Genomic DNA, 26,775 nt, shown 5'->3' with positions numbered 1-26,775 from the left:
ACGACTTCACCGAGAAATGTTCCTAGCCAGCGAACACTCACTGACAATGGCAATAAACAACTTCTGATTCTGATTCTGAAGTCTCTGTCCGGAAGTCTCCGTCCTGAAGTCTCTGTCCTGAAGTCCCTGTCCTGAAGTCTCTGTCCTGAAGTCCCTGTCCTGAAGTCTCTTTCCTGAAGTCTCCGTCCTGAAGTCTCTGTCCTGAAGTCCCTGTCCTGAAGTCCCTGTCCTGAAGTCTCTTTCCTGAAGTCTCCGTCCTGAAGTCTCCGTCCTGAAGTCTCCGTCCTGAAGTCTCCGTCCTGAAGTCTCCGCCCTGAAGTCTCCGTCCTGAAGTCTCCGTCCTGAAGTCTCCGTTCTGAAGTCTCACCTGACGTTCCAGTCCCAAACAGGCCATGAAGTTATTCTGTAACGCCGTTCTAACGATGGCGCCTCCACGCAGTTCTTTGTGCAAATTAAAACGTTGAACGAGGTCCGTCTGTCCTGCAACAACAGGAGTTCCCAAACGGGGGGGGCGAGATAATCTCGTAGGGGGTTCCAAACCTTGGATGATGCAATTTAACAAAAATGTTTAATGGTTAAACGTTTACATGTATTATTATTGCCAATACCTTTAAAGTCTTTAATGGCATAAAGCTCAAAGGTAGTATCAGTTCCATTCTCCACCGTCCCACGAGATACTACTTTTGTTGGGGGTGCGGGAACCCAGGAGCTGTCCTGGCTGACCCGACTCCCCCGCTGGCCTCTGAATGCAGGCTGCTGCCTTCCGGTCGTCGGTACCAAAGTGCAGGACAAAGATTGAGAAAGTCATTTCTTCCTGCATCCACTGGTTTTATCAACAGCCTTTTACAACCAGCTTTTATTCCACTTGTGCACTTCTTATGTTTTGCTTGTGCGTTGACTGAATTGTGGTGTGTCTCTGCTGGCTGTGAAACAAATTGCCCCTCACCGGGATAATAAAGTTTTCTGATCTACTTAAAGTTTTCCAGGGGTGCAAGGCATAGAGAAACCTGGTTTACAAGGTGCACTTGAGTGCATCTTGAAGTCCCTTTTATACAGCTCACTTTGCTGTGGTGGTGTCAGAGGTTACTGGGTTACCATGGCTACCATCATGCAGCAAGAACTCTGTCCTCTGTGTGTCTGTCTGGAGGATGACAAACGGTCACGCTCCAGTGTGACAAATAATCCTCGGAGATTTACCCACCAAACAAGACTTGAATCTGTTGTACACCTACGTTGTACATATTATGTGTCTTTGTAATTTATTGTTATTTTGCATCTGTGGTGTAACTTTTTTTATTTTATTGTTATTTTGCATCAATTGAGTAATTTAATATTGGTTTTATTTTTATTTGTCGATGATTTATGTACGAAGGACTTTCAACGGAAACAAGACCGCAAGGGCTTTTTAGAAATGCTCCTCTTAGACAGGATGTTTGACTGTACTTGTACTGTAATACATTCTACTGTGTGACTGTACTTGTACTGTAATACATTCTACTGTGTGACTGTACTTGTACTGTAATACATGCTACTGTTTGACTGTACTTGTACTGTAATACATGCTACTGTGTGACTGTACTTGTACTGTAATACATGCTACTGTGTGACTGTACTTGTACTGTAATACATGCTACTGTGTGACTGTACTTGTACTGTAATACATGCTACTGTTTGACTGTACTTGTACTGTAATACATGCTACTGTGTGACTGTACTTGTACCGTAATACATGCTACTGTGTGACTGTACTTGTACTGTAATACATTCTACTGTTTGACTGTACTTGTACGGTAATACATGCTACTGTGTGACTGTACTTGTACTGTAATACATGCTCCTGTGTGACTGTACTTGTACTGTAATACATTCTACTGTGTGACTGTACTTGTACTGTAATACATGCTCCTGTTTGACTGTACTTGTACTGTAATACATTCTACTGTGTGACTGTACTTGTACTGTAATACATGCTACTGTTTGACTGTACTTGTACTGTAATACATTCTACTGTGTGACTGTACTTGTACTGTAATACATTCTACTGTGTGACTGTACTTGTACTGTAATACATGCTACTGTGTGACTGTACTTGTACTCTAGCATTCTATCTAATAAATATATTCATCATCACCATTTCATGATTTTGGACTTACGCCAACCGACAGATAATCTAAATAAATAATATCATTGAGCGATTGAAAGCCAATCGATCGACGGACACAGAGACCTTTGGAAATCCAAACATCTTTAACTTTATTAGAAATCAGAAAACGCCAAAATAAATACCTTAATAGATGACATTGGATCACAGAGGTTGAACTAGCGGCAATATTAAACTCAAAACAACGAATAAATAAATCCGACCACATGAAAAATCTCGCAGCCAAACCTCATCCACCATCGGGCCGTCCTCTGACTGCTGCTGATGAGTGTGTGTGTGGTTGCACGTATTACTGTGGGGGTCGTGACCCGGGGCGTGACCCTGCAGACGGGCCACTTGCTGCTGACGGCGTTCAGGAATAGGCCAGATCGAGGAGGTCCATGTTTCTGTTGAAGATGCTGGAAAACTCTTCGGTGAGCAGCTGGTGGAGGCTCCGCCCATCGTGGGCGTACACCCAGCGGTCCCCTGTCCAGTCATAGCGCTTCGGCCCACTGCAAGAAGAGACGCTTCTCAAGTCAGAGGTCTCATCAGAACCATAAGATGTCTGTCTCATCGCCAGGCAGGCGCCTTTACCTGCTGGGAGAAGAAAGCCAGATCTGCTTGTTTGGAGTCTGCTTGTTGATCACGTAGGTGCCGTGGTCCCCGCCCACCTTCACCGTCAACACGCCACTCTGCAAATAAGCAGACGTCAGCAGAGTTCCTGTGCCATGAGAAACTTAAGACGCGTTCAGGCAGGAGAGGGATGGAGGGGGAGGAGCCACAGGAGGCTTGGAGTAGGGCCTCTGCTCCTTCCTGTTGAAGTCTGTGGGAGGATTTCTGAGCAACCTGGCTGGGCGCAGACCCCAGGGTAGGCCCAGGCCCCAGGCCAGGCCCAGGGGCAACATCCTTCTTCATTGTCCCAACCGCTTAATCCGTTATCGGGTCACGGGCCAAGCTGGAGCCAATCCCAGCAGTCAATGGGCGAGAGGCAGGGGACACCCTGGACAAGCTGCCAGTTCATCGCAGGGCAACACAGAGACAGACGACCAGCCACACACACACTCACACCTACGGGCAATTTAGTGTCACCAATCAGCCTAGGCTGCATGTTTTTGGTGGTGGGAGGAAGCCGGAGAACCCGGAGAGAACCCACGCAGACACGGGGAGAACATGCAAACTCCTCACAGAATGGCCACAAGCCGGAGACGAACCCGCGACCATGGCAACAGCGCTTACCCCTGCGCCACCGAGCTGAGGGGCAACATCCTTTTACACAAGATTAAATCCAACATTGATATTCATTCATTTTTACGAGACTTAAGATCAATAATTTCACCAGCCATTTTCAGCTGCCCCAGTTTTCACGCATTTTTCCTGATTTTCCGAGCCCCACAGAATATTCCTTCCTGTGACTACGCTCACACGGAAGCCACTGGGTGAAAGGTTCAAGTCTCTTCTTTCATCAGGAATAGAAAGTGTGTTCCTATTGGCCGTTGGAGAGAGGCAGATTTCAATGTCAGGACTAGCAGTGAACGTTTGGGTTAGAAACACGTCTTCAGACGTTAACGGCACTCAAAGAGTTAATATTTCTTCAGTGATGATGAGCATTAGCAGTACTTGCAGTTTTACCGTGTACTGCAGTCAGAGAGGGGACTGGGAAGAGGAAACGGACTTACAGCAAACACAACGTCGTAGTCCGGCCCGGTGAACGCTTCGTTCGTCAGATCCTCGAAATACTCGGCCAGCGAGTCCAACGTCTCCTCGGCCAGCTTCTCGTACGCTGCTTCTGAAAGGTCGCTGCCAGCGTGCAACGGAACAGCGCGGTCAGAACAGCGGTCAGAACAGCGGTCAGAACAGCGGACACGCCCAGAGGGCCCGGAAGCGCTGCGCGGCGTACCGTTTCTGTCCCAGGGTGGGTCCGTCCCGCCTTGAAGACGACGCATGGACGTCCCTCTTCCACCCAACAGCATCGGGTCTGCTCTCTGAACACTGCCACGGAGAAACTGGTGTTAGAGCCTCAGCAGGACTTCATCGTCATCTTCATCGTCTGGATAAAGTCCAGCAGGACCGACGATCCGGGCCAGTGTGCAGCGTATCCTGTAGCGCCGGCCGCTAACCGCTACTCCTGTGTGTCCCCTACAGCTCAGCTTCACGGGGGGGGGGGGAGGATACAACTTAATAAAGTAACAACTGCTAGAGAACTCTATCTGGGGTGTAAAAGTATGCAATAACTAGAATACTGCAATACAGCTGTGGCAAAGTATAATTGTTTTTAAAAGAAAGTATAAATATGAGGTATTTTTAAGGTATACTTATTGATAGGTAATAACATACTAATTATTGAAACAACAGATGTATTGTGTTAGACCACCTACACTAAAACGTTAAGTACATAAACATGTTTATTATGTGTAGACACGTGTATTATATTTAAGTATTTACATGTGCTTATGTCAGCTGATCTGTTGGTGCAGGATTCTAGAGGTTTACACTTCATCCGACTCCTTTTGAGTTGTGTTTGTTTGTTTACGTTCATTTTGAGTTTACGTCTGATGTTTTGATGCTCAAACAAACAAATAAATAAATACATGTAATTGATAGCATAACTATCAGGTCTTTTCTCTCCTTGGATTTACGGTCATCGTTTCACAATAACGTCCTTCCTCTTGCCGGAGTTGCTGGAGTCTATCCCAGCCTGCAACGGGCGAGAGGCGGGGCACACCTCGGACGCGTCGCCAGCGCATCACGCACACACAGGAGCGAGTTGCTTGTTTTTGGAGCAAAGCAGAGAGATCCCACGCAGACACGGGGAGAACATACGACCTTTGTGCTGTGATGCAACAGTGCTAACCACTACACCACCCTTCATAACAATTATTATGTACTGTATTATTAGCTATTTATTTAAGGTTCATGCAGAACTAGATTAAGAATATCACACATGCATGCTGTAAAATTAAGGAGGACACATTTTAAAGGAGAGCACGGATCCGGTAAATGTTTCTGGGAACCTCAAATAACTCGGCAGATGAAATCAGGTATCAATGTGGGATGTGATGCTTAGATCTGAATCTGAAACAAGGAAGTTAATCATGGATCATTTATGATTTAAAACATTACAATAATGGTAGAACATATTACTAGTCCAGTCGTCGTGCTGGTAATGGATCCACAGCTGACAGGTGGAGCTGCGTGTAATAACATATGCGTAACTGGAAAACACGAAGACGAAGCGCTGAGCTGGACTTACTCTGTTTACTGGGCACGTTGGATGTAACGCGTAGCGAGGACACGGACGAGCCCCCGTTACTGGAGACAAGCTCCACACCTGGAACACAAATATGAATGTGTTCATTATCTGCTCCAAATCTGGAATACAAATATTACTGTGTTCATTATCTGCTCCAGATCTGGAATACAAATATTACTGTGTTTATTATCTGCTCCAGACCTGGAATACAAATATTACTGTGTTTATTATCTGCTCCAGACCTGGAATACAAATATTACTGTGTTTATTATCTGCTCCAGATCTGGAATACAAATATTACTGTGTTTATTATCTGCCCCAGACCTGGAATACAAATATTAATGTGTTTATTATCTGCTCCAGATCTGGAATACAAGTATTACTGTGTTTATTATCTGCTCCAGATCTGGAATACAAGTATTACTGTGTTTATTATCTGCCCCAGATCTGGAATACAAATATTACTGTGTTTATTATCTGCTCCAGATCTGGAATACAAGTATTACTGTGTTTATTATCTGCCCCAGATCTGGAATACAAATATTACTGTGTTTATTATCTGCCCCAGATCTGGAATACAAATATTACTGTGTTTATTATCTGCCCCAGATCTGGAATACAAATATTACTGTGTCTATTATCTGCCCCAGATCTGGAATACAAATATTAATGTGTTTATTATCTGCTCCAGATCTGGAATACAAATATTACTGTGTTTATTATCTGCCCCAGACCTGGAATACAAATATTAATGTGTTTATTATCTGCTCCAGATCTGGAATACAAGTATTACTGTGTTTATTATCTGCCCCAGATCTGGAATACAAATATTACTGTGTTTATTATCTGCTCCAGATCTGGAATACAAGTATTACTGTGTTTATTATCTGCCCCAGATCTGGAATACAAATATTACTGTGTTTATTATCTGCTCCAGATCTGGAATACAAGTATTACTGTGTTTATTATCTGCCCCAGATCTGGAATACAAATATTACTGTGTTTATTATCTGCTCCAGATCTGGAATACAAGTATTACTGTGTTTATTATCTGCCCCAGATCTGGAATACAAATATTACTGTGTTTATTATCTGCTCCAGATCTGGAATACAAGTATTACTGTGTTTATTATCTGCTCCAGATCTGGAATACAAGTATTACTGTGTTTATTATCTGCGCCAGATCTGGAATACAAATATTACTGTGTTTATTATCTGCCCCAGATCTGGAATACAAATATTACTGTGTTTATTATCTGCCCCAGATCTGGAATACAAATATTACTGTGTTTATTATCTGCCCCAGATCTGGAATACAAATATGAATGTGTTTATTATCTGCCCCAGATCTGGAATACAAATATTAATGTGTTTATTATCTGCCCCAGATCTGTAATACAAATATTAATGTGTTTATTATCTGCCCCAGATCTGGAATACAAATATTACTGTGTTTATTATCTGCCCCAGATCTGGAACACAAATATTACTGTGTTTATTATCTCAGTGTTCGTGGTCACGAACCGGAGCTAGCTAAGGCTAGCTCTACAACATGAACATAGCAGAGAGTTACCTGGTTAGTGAGTTACCTGGTTAGAGAGCTACCCGGTTAGTGAGTTACCTGGTTAGAGAGCTACCCGGTTAGTGAGTTACTCGGTTAGTGAGTTACCTGGTTAGTGAGTTACCTGGTTAGTGAGTTACCTGGTTAGTGAGTTACCTGGTTAGTGAGTTACGTGGTTAGAGAGCTACCCGGTTAGTGAGTTACCTGGTTAGCGAGTTACCTGGTTAGTGAGTTACCTGGTTAGAGAGCTACCCGGTTAGTGAGTTACCTGGTTAGAGAGTTACCTGGTTAGAGAGTTACCTGGTTAGAGAGCTACCCGGTTAGTGAGTTACCTGGTTAGAGAGCTACCTGGTTAGAGAACTACCCGGCTAATGAGTTACCTGGTTAGTGAGTTACCTGGTTAGAGAGTTACCCGGTTAGAGAGTTACCTGGTTAGTGAGTTACCTGGTTAGAGAGCTTCCTGACTCGCTGAGAAGTCACCGAGGTGAGTCGAGCGTTCCCCATCCGGAACATCCGCAAATAAACACAACGCGCTGTCCGGAAGGAAGCCATGGCGTCCAGAGTGTTTGTTTGTAACAGCGCTTCCTGCTTCCTCCTCCACTTCCGCTTCTACTTCTTCGTGTCCTCTAACTGAGAACGAACGTTTAATATGTATACTGCCCCCTAGTGGGAGGAAAGGTGTGCTGCTCCGTTCACAAGCACCTGAAGCTGTTCTCTCACGAAGACGTAAATATAAATATATTAGAGTTCACTGGTAAAACTCGGTTCTGATTAACTGTTTAACTTTGTTTCATTACTTCCACATCGAGTAGCATAAAAGCAAACGTAATTCCAGAAAGAAAGCATATTTGTTGTGCTCATACATTTATTTATTTTCCAGATAACGATTAATAAGAGGGCCAAAGTATCAGTCATTTGAAAGAGACAACTTAATTCAATTAATTTTCCTCATGTTTTATATTCCACTCCAATTATCGCCACGCCTGAGAAATTTGGCATTAGGGGGGGGGGGGGCTTCCAGTAAACGTTGATTAGAAATCTCCATGCAGGCTGAAGTGGAGGAGGTGGATTTGCTGTGACGTTGCTGGTGGGACACGTTGGGAGAAAAAGATGAATTATTTATGTTGTAAACAAGGATCTAGACAAAAAATAGTTGTATCATTTTAAAGATAAGTTTTAAAATTCCAGATATTGCAGACATACATTTAAATCGGTTTAATATTTTGCTTTAAATCGGAAAAAGTAATCCAATGTGCGTAAGATAAAATAATTTTAATAGAACAGCTGTTTAAAGATGCATGTCCGTATTATTTCAATATTTCAATATATTATAACATAACATAATTTCTCTGGTAGTTCAATAAATTATAAATAATAGGAAACATTCAACACGCACATTGACTATATGTTCTCTAAAATAATTAGGATTGATTTTTAAACTACAAATAAAGTATTTCTGGATCTGTCTAAAAATCGAAGTAATTTTTCTCTTGCCGTAACGCTGAGTCATTTATCAGCAGAAAAAAACCCTCAATTATTTCAACCGAAAACGTTTCCTACAGAGACAAACATTAAACGTTTTATTCCGTACTCCACCAGGATAAAAAGGCTGTTTAGGGTTAGTTTGACCAAGGAATAATTAAAGACACACACACACTAAAATAAATGTGTGTGTCAGTGTAAGAACAAACGCTGTGCTGCACATCTATATCTGTAAAGTTCATGTCAACAGATCATTGATGGAACTGAGAAGGATCGATTGCAGGGTGGTGTGATGATGTTTCCTCACCCCCTCCCACGGAGAACCCCCCCTCCCATGCTTTCACTCTTTCACCAATGTAGTCAGATCCAAAAGCATCGGCTGGTTCTGTTTATTTTACCATCCGCAGCTCAGTTTTCTATCAATGAAGCGACTACTAATAAAAACATGCAGCGGTTTACCTGAGCCTGAATAGACTCCTTGATTCTGGGAGAGATGGGCGTGATCTTGTTTCTTACAGCCAATCACTGGCCATTCCTGACATGCACCGACGGGCCGGCCTTAAAGCTGAGAGCAGAGCCGTTCTCTGATCCAAACCTCAGTCCGTGCTGCTCACGTTATTCATGAGTCTGCCCTGTCCCAGAAGGGCTTAGCCAATCCGTCCACCCTAAACTGGTGAGATGTGACAGGCCCTCATCTGATTGGCTGAGAGCCTCTCTGGTGAGAGATCAGTGGAGGATTTCTGACTGGATATCTGCTGTGAGGAAAAGAGGAGCAAATGAAAGCCATGTAATCCCGGTCGGAGAGAATCCGACCCGAACTGTCAATCATTCACTCGACTGCTCTGGTCTGACCGTCTCCACGGCTACGGCGTCACCAGAGATCTGCAGCTGGACCAGAATTGTTTCCACACTTTATGACAGATGCTTAAGTCCCGTAAGCGTACCGGTTTGACCAATACGTTTATTTCCGCTATAAATTTACTTTCCTTTCCTTTTGAACAACAACAAACGGTTGTTGACAATTTCATTCAGTCCACAATCAATGTTCAATCATACAGATGTTTGAATACTGAAACTGTTAACCAAACAGATTTTGATCTGTTATTTTTGTCATACTATATTTCCCAGAGCTCATAATAATAATAATAATTATTATTATCCATCCATCTTCTTCCACTTATCCGGGGCAACAGTCTGAACAGGGATTTCCAGACTTTTCTCCTCCAGCTCTTCCAGCGCCATCCGGAAGCATTCCCAGGCCAGCCGAGAGACGTATTCTGTCCAGTGTCCTTGGTCTTCCCCGAGGCCTCCTGTCGACAGGACATGCCCGGAACTCCTCCCCAGGGAGGCGTCCATCTGACTCCTCTCTGAGTGGAGGAGCAGCAGCTCTACTCCGAGCTCCTCCCCCCTGTCTCTAAAGGAGGAAAGTCATTTTGACCGCTTGTATCCGGTATCTTGTCCTTTTGGTCATGACCCAAAGCTCATGACCAGAGGTGAGAGGAGAAACGTAGACTAATAAGGATTATGAACAGAACCGACGATGAATGGCCCACCCCACAAGATACTACGAGGGATGCGGTCGAACGGCGTCTCCAAATCCACAAAACACACGAGGACTGCTTCGGTGAACTCCAACAAACCCTCGAGCATCCGGTGGAGGGTGTGGAGCTGGTCCAGAACCCTGGAATAGACTGTGATTCTCTTGTAGTTGGAGCACACCCTCCAGGAACCCCCACCCCGGGCTGCCAGTCCAGAGGCCCTGTCCCCCGGCTGCCATGCGATGTTACGGAGACGTGTCAACCAAGACAGTCCCTGCACACCCAGAGACTTCAGGTATTCAGGACCAGCCCGCCTCTGAGACCAATCAGGGCGACAACTAATCAAATGTATGCTCGGAAACAAACAAAAAGAGATGATCTCAATACAAGCAGTTACCTTGAATTCCTCATAACAAGCTCTTGAAAGGAAATCAAGAATCTGGTGTAGAACGGGTCTAGATTCAAGTCCTAAGGAATGAATATGGTTTCCATGGTGACCGTCAGAGGGCAGCTTATTCCATTTCCTATCTTACAATTGGTGCAGTTTTCACAAAGCGGCTGCGATATGGACGCCACAGGACAAATACCTGCTGCTGAAGGTCACCTCCATGATGTCCACTGGTGACACAGCCAAGCTCATGCATGGCCAATGAGAAAGTGACAACGCCTCAATGTAAAGCGCTCTTTTATTTATTACAAAATATACCCAAAATATTTGTAATCCCTGGAACAAGAAGACTCAGTGTGACCAAATCCCCCCCCGATGGGATGATCTCCATCCCATCGGGGGGGGGGGGAGGCAAGCCAGAGACGGCTGCAGGGCGTCGCAGCAGAGCGCACACAGTCTGAATTCAGAACTTCTTCTTGGATCCTGATCATCATTCTTTGTCATAATTTCCATTTATTACTTCTATCAGTGAGTCATTCTGTCCTCCTGTAAGGGAACCAGAACCAGAACTCCAATCAGCTTTACAGTCCTGCTGATCGCTGTCCCCACGTGTTCTCGTCAGCGCCACAAATCACCGTGACGACCAAATGAAATCAGGGTATTCATTGACAGCCTCGTCATTCGTGAAATATCAGCGCTTCTGTGTTTGTGATTTGTAGTTTCTGTTTCCCAACAACCTGACAGCATTTAAAAGTGAAACGGCTCCTCCGTGAAACACGACCACGCGGAAAAGGAAGACACTTCCACAAGACGGTCAGACCCAATAACCCAACAGAGACAGAGAGCTTCGTCCAGACAGTCCGGTGCCGTGTTGAAAGCCTGGACGACTTCTGAAGCCTGTTTCTATTCCAGAATTGATTTCCGTGCTTTCGTGGGCTGTGGACTGAAGGGGGACTGTGGTCGTCTCAGGACGTTTTGTTGGTGCATGTTCCTGGAGTCTCCTGGAGCTTCACCTTGGATCTGCACACAATAGATTGGACACCATCACACGTTTGTATGCCGCGTGCATGATGAGATGTGAAACCGTATTCTGGGGGTCGAATAGTTAACGGTCAGTGACGTTCGGAGCAGTAGCCAAAGGCTTTCTCTACCTGGGCAGGTTTACTTAACTCCAAAATGTTCGCTTGCATGAGCTGCATGGGACCTTCTGGATCCGTGGAGGAACACATTTAAACAGAACTTAGTACTAGAACCTTCTGGATCCGTGGAGGAACACATTTAAACAGAACTTAGTACTAGAACCTTTTGGATCCGTGGAGGAACACATTTAAACAGAACTTAGTACTAGAACCTTCTGGATCCGTGGAGGAACACGTTTAAACAGAACTTAGTACTAGAACCTTCTGGATCCGTGGAGGAACACGTTTAAACAGAACTTAGTACTAGAACCTTCTGGATCCGTGGAGGAACACGTTTAAACAGAACTTAGTACTAGAACCTTCTGGATCCTTGGAGGAACACGTTTAAACAGAACTTAGTACTAGAACCTTCTGGATCCGTGGAGGAACACGTTTAAACAGAACTTAGTACTAGAACCTTCTGGATCCGTGGAGGAACACGTTTAAACAGAACTTAGTACTAGAACCTTCTGGATCCGTGGAGGAACACGTATAAACAGAACTTAGTACTAGAACCTTCTGGATCCTTGGAGGAACACGTTTAAACAGAACTTAGTACTAGAACCTTCTGGATCCGTGGAGGAACACGTTTAAACAGAACTTAGTACTAGAACCTTCTGGATCCGTGGAGGAACACGTTTAAACAGAACTTAGTACTAGAACCTTCTGGATCCGTGGAGGAACACGTATAAACAGAACTTAGTACTAGAACCTTCTGGATCCTTGGAGGAACACGTTTAAACAGAACTTAGTACTAGAACCTTCTGGATCCTTGGAGGAACACGTTTAAACAGAACTTAGTACTAGAACCTTCTGGATCCTTGGAGGAACATGTTTAAACAGAACTTAGTACTCGAACCTTCTGGATCCTTGGAGGAACACGTTTAAACAGAACTTAGTACTAGAACCTTCTGGATCTGTGGAGGAACACGTTTAAACAGAACTTAGTACTTGAACCTTCTGGATCCGTGGAGGAACACGTTTAAACAGAACTTAGTACTAGAACCGTCTGGATGAACCCCACCAATAGAGGGTGGGGTTGACCACACCAGGCAGTACCCCCGTGCAGGCTGGGCAAAGAAGCCCCTGAGACAGTGCAGCACATCACAGCAGGGGGTCAGATGCTGGCAGGCAAGGCATACATGGAACAACATAACCAGGTAGAGGGCTTAGGGTACAGGAACATCTGTACCGAATACAGACAGGGGACCCCAGAGTCAAGACCAAAGACAAGACTAGAGTCAAGACCACAGACAAGACCAGAGTCAAGACCAAAGACAAGACTAGAGTCAAGACCAAAGACAAGACTAGAGTCAAGACCAAAGACAAGACTAGAGTCAAGACCACAGACAAGACCAGAGTCAAGACCAAAGACAAGACTAGAGTCAAGAAAGACCAAAGATAAGACCAAAGTCAGGAAAGACCAAAGACAAGACCAGAGTCAGGACCAAAGACAAGACCATAGTCAAGACCAAAGACAAGACTAGAGTCAAGAAAGACCAAAGACAAGACCAGAGTCAGGAAAGACCAAAGACAAGACCAGAGTCAAGACCAAAGACAAGACCAGAGTCAAGACCAAAGACAAGACTAGAGTCAAGACCACAGACAAGACCAGAGTCAAGAAAGACCAAAGACAAGACCAGAGTCAGGAAAGACCAAAGACAAGACCATAGTCAAGACCAAAGATAAGACCAGAGTCAAGAAAGACCAAAGACAAGACCAGAGTCAGGACCAAAGACAAGACCAGAGTCAAGACCAAAGACAAGACCAGAGCCAAGACCAAAGACAAGACCAGAGTCAAGAAAGACCAAAGACAAGACCAGAGTCAAGACCAGAGATCCTGCGGGACTTCCATGTCCAGACGGACAAACTGGTGACGTCCAACCAGCCTGACGTGGTGGCGGTGGATAAACATCAGAAGACAGCGGTTGTGATAGACGTAGCGATCCAGAGCGACAGAACGTCAGGAAGACAGAACAAGAAGAGCTGGAGAAAATGTGGGGAGTGAAGAGAACACTGGTGCCAGTAGTGATCGGGGCACTCGGGGCAGTTACCCCCACGCTGGGTAAAGCTGCCAGGCCTCTGGCAGAGGACCCGAGCTTGAAGGAGACACTATACAGAACGGGTATATACACAGGGAGAGAGAGAGAGAGAGACAGAGACACACAGAGAGAGAGAGAGAGTGTTCACTCTTACTGCATCAGTGAGAGACTGCCTAATGACATTGATTCTGAGGCCCAGTGACGACTCTTTGCTTTAAGCTCCTCCCTTTGTACCTGTTGTGCGTCATGTGACTCTTAACCAGGTGACCAGCAGCCAAGGCAGCCATCAGAGACAGCTCCCCAGCCATGACGATGGCACACACAACTCTGGCCAGCTGCCGGGCATTGTCCCCCGGAGAATCCTGACAGGCTCCCTGCACACCGAGCATCTGCACGCACACGCACACGCACACACACACACACACACACACACACACACACACATTATTGATTGATGCTTATGGAATTTGACACAGTCAGGGTGGGGGTCTCTATCTCACCACCGAATTTCATCCGGCCCTGATCCAGAATGAGGTCAGGAACAAATAATCTATTTTAACCTTAAACTAAATTCAAAAATCAGTTAAAAATAAACATCAACTCTGATTCACTTTGACTTTTCATGGTTGGTGTATATTTTCAGAAAATAATATCTTGGAAAATCTGCTTTCAATTCACTCACCAAACATAGACATAAAGGGGTCCGATATGAACCATCGTGAAACATGTCTTCTGGTTCTGATCCAGAATGAGGTCAGGAAAAGCTTTGAAATGTTGACATTAAACCCCGTTGGTGAGGGTTGCTATGGTGACTGCAGGTTGGTTTCTGCCCTGCACAGCTGCGGAGGCGTTGCTGAGCTGAACGAGATGCACCTGTTCCTCATCTCACCTGATCAGCTCCTGCCTCTATGGACCTGCCTCTTTGGATCCGCCTCTCTGGACTCACCTCTCTGGACCTGCCTGTTTGGACCCGCCTCTTTGGACCCGCCTCTCGGGACGGTTCTCTGCCAGAACATTCTCTCTGTTCTCTCAGTATTTTCAGGCTCTCTCGTTCTATGAGTCGTCCCGTGTTCCCTAGTTCTATACTTCTCTCTGATCCCGCTCCCCATCTGCCTGCCTGCTATCTCTGGCTCGTCTGTCCTCCCCGACAGCAACCCACCCCACCCCCCCACCCCGAACTTCCTCGCACGTTCCCAGTCCAACGCTGTCATTCCTATCTCTGTGTGTTTAACGTGTACTAACTGTGCTTGTAATCCTAAAGATGCCTGAATTTCCCACTGGGATCAATAAAGTATTCTGATTCTGATATCTTTAATACAACAGATCCAGTTGATATCGGCTTAATTCTTTTTTGACGATTTGTCTTTGGACACTTTCAATACTATCTGTCTAGTGTGTTGAGTTCATTGATCATTGACACTGGATGATTTGATTCTCCGTAGCATCCTCCACAAAGGAGGTTCTGTTTTTTCTGGCCTTTCCCAAGACGCTGTGGACAAACGGGTTTGTTGAGTCTTCGAAAGCTACAAATAAATGTCGGGCCAGTATTTTTGATGTCAATCAGACTGAGACTGAGGCGCTCGGCGGCGGTCTGCGCTCTCGGAGTGATTTTCTAGTTTAACATGGATTATTTGAACAGATGTGCTGATGAATCCTGGTGTATTGTACCCGGAGGCAGGCTTGCTGGGGGGGCAGATTGGTGCCTCCCCCTACAGTGCCCAGCTCGATGGAGGGCATAGTGCAGCTGATGTGCAGATCCTCCCCTGTTGGTCCCGATGCCTCCATCAGCGTGATGCAGTTGCTGCTGCCCACTGACTGAGCAGGATCCTGGAGGCGACACACACACACACACACACACACACACATGGAACACTAGAAGACAACAACATAAATAAATAAACAAAGAGCGTTTCCTTTGATCTACTTCACCTGTCCGCAGGCTATGTAGACGGCTGCCACCACGTTTGCTGCATGAGCGTTGAATCCTCCGATGCTCCCGGCCATAGCCGAGCCCACCAGATTCTTACTGATGCTCAGCTCCACCAGGGCGCCTGCTGTTGATTTCAAAACCTGAAGCACATCAAGCATGAGCTCCCTGACATGGAGATGACGTCAGATGTGATAATAGATAGACAGAAGATAAAATGGTACGACGTCTAGAGAAGTCAAAGGAGAATCATCATTCACAGATACAGCCAAAATCACTGAGTGAAGCGCGCTCGCAGCGCTCGGCCATCTTGCGTCGCCATCTGCAAGATTGCTTGTATCTCAATTTTCTTTGTCTTATCTTAATGTAAGATTTTTCTCGCAGGCTGATCGTATCTCTGAACGCTCGCATGTTGAGGTATTACTGCATTTCTACTATTTGCACTACAGGGGGGGTCGTCGACTTACGGCGACAATCGGTTCCGAGGGTTTTGACGTGAGCCGACTCGGTCATGATTCGCCCCATGTCTGTTACCGTAAGTATATTACGCTGCGTCATGATACGCGTCTACGTCTTGCTAGGCATCGTGGGTAAGACGGCAGAAACTGTGGCGCACTCGATTTGCTCGCTCGCTCCGACAAAACAAAAACACAAAAGACGAGTGCAGTGGAAAATTCGAACAGTCGCGACTCGCGAGTCGCATAGGTTGTAAGTCGCCGGCCGCCTGCATGTGCATAGTCTTGCTTCTTCTTTCTCTGCTTTGAGTGGAGCACAAAGAGAATTTCCCTCTGGCATCAATGAAAGTTGTGATTGAACAGTAAGATGCCTTTTCACTGCTTGCTCCGCCTACCTCTCGGACCACTTTCGCTGGGATGGTGGCTTCACACACGGCAGACTTGCCCCGTCCTTCAATCCAGTTGATGGCAGCTGGTTTCTTGTCGGTGCAGTAGTTTCCACTGATGGCCACCACCTGCAAATCTGGGAAGTGCTTCTGCAGACTGCTCAGAGCCTGCTCTGACCCCTGCAGGGAGACGGGTCAGGCGTCTTAATGGCCTACACCAGGCATGGTTTGCCCTCCCCTGCCCTCCACCTTTCCGCGGTGTGACTATGTCCATACTGTCATTACCTTAGAGATCATATTCATCCCCATAGCGTCACCAGTCTTTGAATGGAAGCGGATGTAGAGACTTCTCCCAGCCAGCCCAACCAGCAGCTTCTGGAGCCGAGCAAACCTGCCCACAAGAAAAACGAGGTGCAAACAAACAACAGGCGTGTCTGTGTCGGTTCTCAGTCCTCCAGGTCGAGGTGAATCACAAAGAATCAACTGCACGTGCTCAGCTTCCACGCTGTACCTGCTGGTGTTGTCAAAGGCCTCTCTCATGACCTGGAAACCGTCGGTGCTCTCTAGCCAGGCCTTGACCTCAGCAGCCTGGCAGGCAGAAGGAAGTCTCACGACGGGTCCTCGAGTCATGCTGTCGGCCAGGATGCGACTGCTGGCTCCGCCTCCCAGCTACATCGTGCAGGGAACAGTGAATGGGTTCATGTGTAAAGCGCTTTGAGCACCACGCAGGTGTAGAAAGCGCTATACACGTGCGGTCCATTCACCATGTATGAACTACTTACACATTCTAATGACAAGGTCAAACTTACAGCAATTGCCCGACAGCCACGGTTGGTACTGGCAACCAAGCAGCCCTCTGTGGTAGCAAGGGGAACCTGGAACTGCTTTCCATCCAGGTGTAGTGGTCCAGCCACACCCACCGGCACGGGCATGTAGCCAATCACATTCTCACAGCAAGCACCCATCACCTGGGAAAGGTGCAGGATGACGAGCTCGTAAAACAAGCAGCAGAATGTTGTTCAGGAGGCAGCAGCTGGTTTGTTGCCTGCATCTTCACCTTGGAATAGTCATAGTCGGTGTACGGCAGGGAAGACAGCGCCGTGGGCGATGGGAGCTTCGCAGATATCATCTGCCTCCGTATGGCCACTCCTCTCTCTGGTCTCTCCATCACGGCCTCCAGCTTGTATGGTGGGATGTGCTTGGAGTTGACAAGCAGCATCACCTCCGCATCACTCAGGAAACGAGGTCCCAGCTGCATAGAGACAATCATCCATAATATATAGAGACACACACATCCCACTTTTAACAATGCCAAAGTCATATCTGAGAAAAGGTAAAGGTGGAGGATGTTGGATCACGCAGAGCAAGTGTCTTTCCTGCTGGCGCCATGCTCTAATTGGTTCAGCCTTAGGGAGAGAGTACAGTGATTAAGCTCATTAGTGTAGTTAAATCACGCAACTGCCTCCAATCCTGGACTCCTATTGGTGAGACGTGACGCCTTGGGGAGGAGGAAGTAGGCCGAGATGACGTAATCAATCATCCACAGAAGTTCAGCTGTGAAAGGATGTTTCTTTAGGCTCGCCTAGAATACCGCACCTCAGGGTTGTTGAGGATGGCCACGCATTCGTCCAGGTCTCTAGGCTTCAGGGGGAGGCACAGCGGATCTTTCTTGGACTTAAGCGCTCCCACGTCCTCCCCTGCAACAAAGAACATCCTTGGGTGGGGATCAACAGTCAGAGCAGATAGGGGCCGGATAACCTCATCTAGGGAAACAAAGGGGAGAGGAGTTGGCTTTGAGTGATACACACGTCCACGTGTCACAACACCACCACTGAACACAGACACACCTCCCCCTGCCCTGTTACTGGGGGTTGGGACAGCCACATCATCCTGGGCTGGGGCCGGAGGCAAGGCAGCGTACGGCTCCTTCGGGTAGCAGGTCTCCATGGGCTGCCGGGGGGTCAGGGGACGAGTGGACATTGTGATGGGGTTCTTCAGTGACAGCGTAGACTCCATCTCAACCTGCTCAAAGAAGATGTACTTGATAGCCAACAGCAGGGCCAACGCCAGGCAGATGACCTGCTCAATGTCCATGGTGATCATCCTGTAGAGAAGGATGGACAGCGGCACGTAGGATATGTTTTATTACTAGAATCATTTCTCAATGAGTTCATTTAATGTTGTGATGTGTTGTGTGTCCAGGAGACCAGGTGGACAGGAAGCAAGGCTAGAAGTTGAGGAGCAGAATTCAAGTTGTTTATAACGGAGAGGAACGAGGGATGGAGGAGTTATCTTGAAGGAGGAGTTGGTGCAGAGTGTTCTAGAGGAGAAGGAGAAGTTCTTACGCTCCACAGGTAGGAGGTGAGTTAGAGGAGAAGGAGAAGTTCTTACGCTCCACAGGTAGGAGGTGAGTTAGAGGAGAAGGAGAAGTTCTTACGCTCCACAGGTAGGAGGTGAGTTAGAGGAGAAGGAGAAGTTCTTACGCTCCTCAGGTAGGAGGTGAGTTAGAGGAGAAGGAGAAGTTCTTACGCTCCACAGGTAGGAGGTGAGTTAGAGGAGAAGGAGAAGTTCTTACGCTCCACAGGTAGGAGGTGAGTTAGAGAAGGAGGAGAAGTTCTTACGCTCCACAGGTAGGAGGTGAGTTAGAGGAGAAGGAGAAGTTCTTACGCTCCACAGGTAGGAGGTGAGTTAGAGGAGAAGGAGAAGTTCTTACGCTCCACAGGTAGGACGTGAGTTAGAGAAGGAGGAGAAGTTCTTACGCTCCACAGGTAGGAGGTGAGTTAGAGGAGAAGGAGAAGTTCTTACGCTCCACAGGTAATAATAATAACAATTATTGGTTTTATATAGCTCTTTTCTAGGCACCCAAAGACGCTTCACATTGTGCTTTATTCATTCACTCCATTCTTGGTGGTGGTGAGCTACTAGCCACAGCTGCCCTGGGGCAGACTGACAGGAGCGAAGCTGCCAATTTGCGCCATCGGCCCTCCTGACCACCACCGACATTCACTCGCTCACAACATTCACACAGGCAATGTTTGGCAGCTCGTGTTTTGACGGGAACCAGACTGAGAGAACACATTTCCCCTGTTCTGGCGTCTCTGCATTGGCTTCCTGTTAGGGAACGAATTGAATATAAAATCCTTCTACTCACTTTTAAAGCCCTCACCGGCCAGGCCCCTCCTTACCTTACAGAGATGATTATCCCGTATTGCCCCACTAGAACCCTGCGGTCCCAAAATGCTGGCCTGCTCGTGGTTCCAGACATTTCCAAGAGCAGACAGGGGGGCGGAGCTTTCAGTGATCAAGCTCCTTTATTGTGGAATCAGCTCCCTGATTGGTTCGTGAGACAGACACCATCTCTATGTTCAAGAGTAGATTAAAGACTTTCCTTTTTAACAAAGCTTATAGTTAATCAATGCAGTAATCAATATAATCAATCTGCTGTCATAGACCAGCACTGGTGGCTTAACATCATGACACACTGAGCTCCTCCCTCTTCATTTGGTTAATTACACGTTATAAATATATGTCAATAATTGCTCTCTCCCTCTGTTTGTCCTTCTTTCTGTCTCTCAGTCTACAGGTCCTTTGGTCCATGGTGCTGCAGAACCTGGACCTGTGGCTGTTAAATTGGATATCCATATTGCTAGCATTAGCATTTATAGTGTTATATAGCAGAACTTTGGTTCGTGGTTTGCTCTGCAGCCTATATGATGTTGGGTCTTTCCCTGCTACGCCTGTAAAGTGACTCGAGATAACTTTGTGTCACGATCTTGTGCTATAGAAATAAACATTTATTGAATTGAAACAAGATAATAAGAGGGACAGTGAAGGTTAGATGTTTTGGAGACAAGGTCAGAGAGGCCAGACTTTGATGGTTTGGACATGTCCAGAGGAGAGACAGGGACTATATCGGTAGAAGGATGCTGAGGATGGAACTGCCAGGGAACAGGACTAGAGGACGACCCAGGAGAAGAGACATGGACGTAGTGAGGGAGGACATGAGAGTGGCTGGTGTTGGGGAGGACGATGCAAAGGACAGGGTGAAGTGGAGAAGGTTGGGTTGCTGTGGCGACCCCTCATGGGACAAGCCGAAGGTACAGTAGTAGTCATATCAGTTCATCATATGCCAGAATAGATATACATGTACTCTTGAATATCTAGCCTGAAAATAACTTCACTCTAACACGCTGTAGGGTTTTACCAAACCCTCTTCCGGTTCTTGTTCTCCGTTGTGGGTGCGTATTCAATGAGGAGAATGTGGGTTAAGATTAAGACATTTATATAATTAACAGATCAGTACAAGTTGGTTCAGATGTCAGCGCTGAGATTCCAACACAGCTCTCGTGCCCGCGCTTCATTGGAATGAAGACGCTTCCTGCTTTGTCCTCACGTCATTCTGTCCCCTGAAGGCGGGACTTTGCCCCAGCCAATCTGAGCCCATGTTCATCTGTGTTGTGTGTGATGTCACTGTTGTGATGCGTTCTATTGAAATCAGTCATTACAATAACAAACTAAACGTGGTGCGTCCCTGTTGTTCTGTCGGCATGTAAACACGTTGTGGAATCCCATCTACTATGGAAATTCCCTACAACGCCTAAGCTAAATAATGAGTGGTGGCGCAGACAACATATTCATGCAGCAGATAGCCTGTTAGCATGAAGCACGCACCCACAGCTGTGAGCAGTACCTGTTGAACCAGTAGACCATGGCGACTGAGGTATGTCCTTCTCCATGGCTGTTTTGCTTGGGTTCGTGTGATCGAGGCATTTTGTACCTCAAACAAGAAGGTTATATTTTGTTGTGTAATCCTGTTGTTTATTGTGGCAGGATTACACAGAAACATCTGCATGGATTTCCACAAATCTTGGTAGGAGGATGGCACATGTGCCATGAAATTGCAAAAAACAAAAACAAAATACCTGCTATGTGTGTGAAGGCACATTCAAATCGAGAATAACAACAACAACACGCCGAAGCAGGAGGTTTAAGATGGTGGTTACATCTGTCGTCATGTTGAACACGAACTTGGCAACAGCCTCACCTGGTGATGTAAAAGTGCCAGAGTGGTTTCTCTGGCTCTATCCTCCTGGGTGAAAGGTGGTCCAGTGCAATGCTGGCATGCGGTACGCCCGCTGTGTTGCTGCTGGACGAGGGCTGAGCAATCCAGCGGCTGTGAGCATGGACCATCACCAGACCCAGAGACTGCAGGCCGAGCAGACAGGAAATCACAGGCACGGTGGCGCCAAAATGACGTGACAGTGAAGGAGGAGAAGAGGTACCATGATCACTTTGACCCGCTGGGTTACAGGGTTGGGCTTGTTGTCCTCTTCCTCCATCACTCTGGAGAAGTGGCTCAGCTGCCAGATAGGATGGCCCTCCTGACTCTCACGGGACAGCTACATTAGCAAGCACAGCGCAATCTGGCGTTAGGGTCTGGTACCACCCACATGCGATCCGATACCCGGTCTGCTGTCTGTAATTCAGCATTAGCATCTCCTTCTAAGATTTCACTCTCCCTGTAATGTCAGTAATATAAATATATCATATAATGCCAGGGGAGCAGCTGAAGAGCAGCTGAAGAAACTACAATATCAGTACAATATTGGGCAACAAAACAAATATAAGTAACCGTCAAAAGGATATGTCACCTCCAGAAGACATCAGTGACAACCTTCCTTATTGCGAGAAGAAGAAACTCGGCCTTACATTCTCGCTGTTGCAACCAAAGTGCTTGAATAGTATTGTCCCAGGATTACTGCGATTGTACTCAATGTGTCTCTCTCTATGTCTACTCCTTTCCAGGTACCAAAATGTCCTTCAGCATTAAGCTGAATCTGTGGATGTTGACACGTGCAAAGACAGGCTGCGGCTTACCTCCAGCACCAGTGAGACACAGGCAGGGAAGAAGGTCATGAACACAAAGTAGTTGGCCAGAACAGACATGCAGCCGAAACAGCACATGATTTCCAGCTGCCGGACGCCTGAAATGTGCAGGACAGATCCTCAGACACGCATCGTGGTCACACACTCACAGCGTTATCCTTAGATCTCCTTCAGGGAACCAATGGAGCTCCCTGTAACAGCAGTACCTGACATCGTCCCCACTCCGATCACCAAGCACTCCACCAGGGCGTCCAGAGTGAAGGTAGGTCCCAGTACTGCCATCCCACGAGCAATGTTGTCCCTCACCTCATCCTGGACAAGGACAAGTACAATATCCAAGTCAGAGAGGCTGCTGGTTACTTCATATTCCATTTTGCATTATGATTAGTGCATTTTCTTTTATTATTACCTGAGAACTGGAGCTCAATGCAAACTTTGCGAGAGCACATGCTTTGGAGAGGTCGATGAGGAGCAGGAAGAAGGGCAGCGCCTCACTGGAGGCCAGAGCAGAACTGTCAGCCGAAGGCTTTCATCACGGGGTAATGAGGCAATGAGGCACAGCATTCACTGCATTCACAGCATTCACAGCATTCACTGCATTCACATCATTCACAGTGTTCATTGCATTCACAGTATTCACAGCGTTCACTGCATTCACGTCATTCACTGCATTCACATCATTCACTGCATTCACAGCGTTCACAGCGTTCACTGCATTCACAGCGTTCACAGCATTCAGCGTTCACTGCATTCACTGCATTCACAGCATTCACTGCATTCACAGCGTTCACAGCGTTCACAGCATTCACATCATTCACAGCATTTACAGCATTCGCTGCATTCACTGCATTCACAGCATTCACGGCATTCACAGCGTTCACAGCATTCACAGCATTCACAGCATTCAGCGTTCACTGCATTCACTGCATTCACAGCATTCACTGCATTCACAGCGTTCACAGCGTTCACAGCATTCACATCATTCACAGCATTTACAGCATTCACTGCATTCACTGCATTCACAGCATTCACGGCATTCACAGCGTTCACAGCATTCACAGCATTCACAGCATTCAGCGTTCACTGCATTCACTGCATTCACAGCATTCACTGCATTCACAGCATTCACAGCGTTCACAGCGTTCACAGCATTCACATCATTCACAGCATTCACAGCATTCAGCGTTCACTGCATTCACTGCATTCACAGCATTCACTGCATTCACAGCATTCACAGCGTTCACAGCGTTCACAGCATTCACATCATTCACAGCATTTACAGCATTCACTGCATTCACAGCATTCGCTGCATTCACGGCGTTCACTGCATTCACTGCATTCACTGCATTCACAGCGTTCACAGCATTCACATCATTCACAGCATTTACAGCATTCACTGCATTCACAGCATTCGCTGCATTCACGGCGTTCTCAGCATTCACAGCGTTCACTGCATTCACAGCATTCACTGCATTCACAGCATTCACAGCATTCACTGCATTCACGGCATTCTCAGCATTCACTGCGTTCACTGCATTCACAGCATTCACTGCGTTCTCTGCGTTCTCTGCGTTCTCTGCGTTCTCTGCGTGTCCTTACTTCAGGCCGGTTAGCTCTTTATCAAGGAAGTGAACGACCACGGTGCTGAACACAAAGCTGGAGAAGATGGTGAAAAGACCAGCGATGCCTGCAAGAAAGAAGACGACGTCTGCGTCGCTGAATAATTAGGACGAAGGGTCATCTAGAGGTCAAAGGCGCCCGGCAAATAGTTTACCCAGAATGTATTTGGAGCCCAGCTGTCTCAAGTTCTGGAACTGGAAGTAAATATAAATGATGGCGATGCAACGGGTGATGGTCAGGATGATGATGTCACTGCTCAGAATCTGCTGAAAACAGAGAAGAACACGTCACCGTGGAAACGACCACAGGAGGTCGGCAACCTTTTCCATGACGCGCGGCACTTTATACAGCGTAGTGACTTTAAACAGTTACTACAAACCTCTCCTGTCACGGCGACTCATCTCTCATCATCCCGTCTACGTGCCCTGCCTGATTTTCGGACGCCACCTCTTTGCCTGATGACCCGGTTTGTGACCTCTGCCTGATTTTTGGATGCCACCTCTTTGCCTGATGACCCGGTTTGTGACCTCTGCCTGATTTTTGGATGCCACCTCTTTGCCTGACGACCCGGTTTGTGACCTCTGCCTGATTTTGTCTCGTTGCCTGCTCCCATCCTGATTTGTCTGCTGCTTTGGACTGACTGCCTGGTTTTGATCATAAAGCTCAGGTTCTGGATTCCCCTTCTCCTGCCGTGCGCTGGGAGAACAGTCCTGAGGCTCAGTCGTATCAGTCGATCGTATCAGTCGATCATATCAGTCGATCGTATCAGTCAGGGTTCCCTTTCACACTGTGTCATCCTCTCACCTCTTCTGTTTTGGGGCACTCAAAGTTCCAGCCACAGATCTGGTCATTTCCAGTGAACATGTTCATGGACATCATGCAGATGGTGAGGGTCACCGTGCTGACCATCACCTCCCAGGGGTGGGAGGCCACCAGGAGGCCGTGCACACGGAACAGACGGGTCAGCATGTTGCCGTTCTACCTACAGCAGAAAGCACTCAAGTTGTTCAGCTTTAGAGCTTGTTCGCCTGCTAATATCTGAATACTTTCCTTTGCTTTGCTTTCTATAATGAAATTACTCTGATATTAAATTCAAGCATTTCAATCTATTGATTAAGATGAGCCCACCTTTGCCTTTTTTTGTGTGGGTCTAAGTCTATTTACTTCCTTAAATTTGCGCTGAAGGTTGCGTTCCATTCTGAGTATTGACACACCTTTAATGAGGAATGCATCTAAAACAAAACGCCGACATGCTTCTGTGACAGATCTCAGCTCCGCGTCGAGGCCGTGGCCGCTGATTGGCCGGTTCCCGTTCAACGCATCAGCATAATCTATCTGGAGCCTCATTCAATGTTTATTAAAAGGCATATCAATAATCAGAATCAGAAGCAGTACATTTTAAATAAAAATAAATCTATAATTTCTACATCTTTCTGGACTGGACTGATTATTTAATTGTAATCAGTGACCGCCATTCGCAGCTGCCCAATAAGATCAATATCTTTATCACTCACAGATCAGTCCCGAGAACAAAGCGCGGCTTCACTGGCCTCTTCCTCCGCTCGCCTGTTCATGTCTTCATCACTTTGGATCATCCTCGTCCTGCACGCAGCCTTCTCGTGTCTGATCGGACGCGCGTTCCTCCGTGCGTCCCGGCGTCACGCCTCCCAGAGCAGGGCGCGCTGACTGGAGACCAATAGCGCGACCGCGCGCGATTACGTCTCCTGACACATCCGCCAATCACATCGCTCACCTGTTTCACGGGCGCCGTATCGACGCCCCGTTTCCGTGGCGACGGCAGTAATGGGGGCGTGGCCAGAGCTTGGACGATTCATCTCACCACAGACGCGTTGAATGCGGAGTCTTCAGGTAAAGACTGGAGCAGCGCTATTGCGTCATAATTCAGGGATTAACACCGGAAGAGACGTGAGATGTGAGGGAACCCAGGTTCTAGAATAAAGGAGCACGAAAGGTTCTAGAATAAAGGAGCACGACAGGTTCTAAGAATAAAGGAGCACGACAGGTTCTAAGAATAAAGGAGCACGAAAGGTTCTAGAATAAAGGAGCACGAAAGGTTCTAAGAATAAAGGAGCACGACAGGTTCCAGAATAAAGGAGCACGACAGGTTCCAGAATAAAGGAGCACGACAGGTTCTAAGAATAAAGGAGCACGACAGGTTCCAGAATAAAGGAGCACGACAGGTTCTAAGAATAAAGGAGCACGACAGGTTCCAGAATAAAGGAGCACGAAAGGTTCTAGAATAAAGGAGCACGAAAGGTTCTAGAATAAAGGAGCACGAAAGGTTCTAGAATAAAGGAGCACGAAAGGTTCTAGAATAAAGGAGCACGAAAGGTTCTAGAATAAAGGAGCACGAAAGGTTCCAGAATAAAGGAGCACGACAGGTTCTAAGAATAAAGGAGCACGACAGGTTCCAGAATAAAGGAGCACGACAGGTTCTAAGAATAAAGGAGCACGACAGGTTCCAGAATAAAGGAGCACGAAAGGTTCTAGAATAAAGGAGCACGAAAGGTTCTAGAATAAAGGAGCACGAAAGGTTCTAGAATAAAGGAGCACGAAAGGTTCTAGAATAAAGGAGCACGACAGGTTCCAGAATAAAGGAGCACGAAAGGTTCTAAGAATAAAGGAGCATCTATGATCTGAAAAGGAAAATTGTAGGAATTACAATAAAAAGAAAAAGGAAAGTTTGTCCCCCTGAGTTCCCCTGCTGTTCTCACAAATCCTTGCTGCCAAATCCAAATTATTTCATTCATATTAGATTTTTTGCAGTGAGCCCCCCCCCCCCCCCACGTTCAGGGCAACAGATTTACAAACTCCATCTGAAATTGTTCTCATGATATAACGTTAACCTGAGATGCCTCAGAAACCCGAACAAGGCCTGTGACTCTAACTGGATTTGTTCAA

At 46.6% G+C, this 26,775-nt stretch overlaps 2 protein-coding genes across 2 annotated transcripts; both read right to left on the bottom strand.

The window, feature by feature from the left end:
• Positions 1 to 2,257: 2,257 nt before the first annotated feature.
• Positions 2,258 to 7,524, bottom strand: fxn (frataxin). Its single transcript, XM_068738704.1, has 6 exons — positions 7,396 to 7,524; positions 5,391 to 5,468; positions 4,038 to 4,129; positions 3,817 to 3,937; positions 2,735 to 2,832; positions 2,258 to 2,652 (listed from the first exon to the last, which is right to left on the bottom strand). The coding sequence occupies exons 1-6, from the start codon at positions 7,501 to 7,503 to the stop codon at positions 2,514 to 2,516; spliced, it is 636 nt and encodes a 211-aa protein (XP_068594805.1). The 5' UTR covers positions 7,504 to 7,524; the 3' UTR covers positions 2,258 to 2,513.
• Positions 7,525 to 10,699: 3,175 nt separating this feature from the next.
• Positions 10,700 to 25,432, bottom strand: LOC137918063 (3-hydroxy-3-methylglutaryl-coenzyme A reductase-like). The gene is made up of 20 exons (XM_068760806.1): positions 25,368 to 25,432; positions 24,658 to 24,835; positions 24,008 to 24,119; positions 23,833 to 23,920; positions 22,643 to 22,727; positions 22,440 to 22,545; positions 22,225 to 22,331; positions 21,630 to 21,746; positions 21,392 to 21,552; positions 18,195 to 18,451; positions 17,944 to 18,110; positions 17,405 to 17,599; positions 17,157 to 17,315; positions 16,859 to 17,016; positions 16,633 to 16,738; positions 16,357 to 16,527; positions 15,509 to 15,649; positions 15,248 to 15,406; positions 13,814 to 13,968; positions 10,700 to 11,379 (listed from the first exon to the last, which is right to left on the bottom strand). The coding sequence occupies exons 2-20, from the start codon at positions 24,820 to 24,822 to the stop codon at positions 11,325 to 11,327; spliced, it is 2,664 nt and encodes an 887-aa protein (XP_068616907.1). The 5' UTR covers positions 24,823 to 24,835; positions 25,368 to 25,432; the 3' UTR covers positions 10,700 to 11,324.
• Positions 25,433 to 26,775: the final 1,343 nt, after the last annotated feature.

This window comes from Brachionichthys hirsutus, chromosome 4, assembly GCF_040956055.1.
Source record: "Brachionichthys hirsutus isolate HB-005 chromosome 4, CSIRO-AGI_Bhir_v1, whole genome shotgun sequence".
NCBI classification, from domain to species: domain Eukaryota; kingdom Metazoa; phylum Chordata; class Actinopteri; order Lophiiformes; family Brachionichthyidae; genus Brachionichthys; species Brachionichthys hirsutus.
The sequence above is the reverse complement of the archived record's forward strand: the minus strand, read 5'-3'. Positions and strand labels throughout refer to the sequence as shown.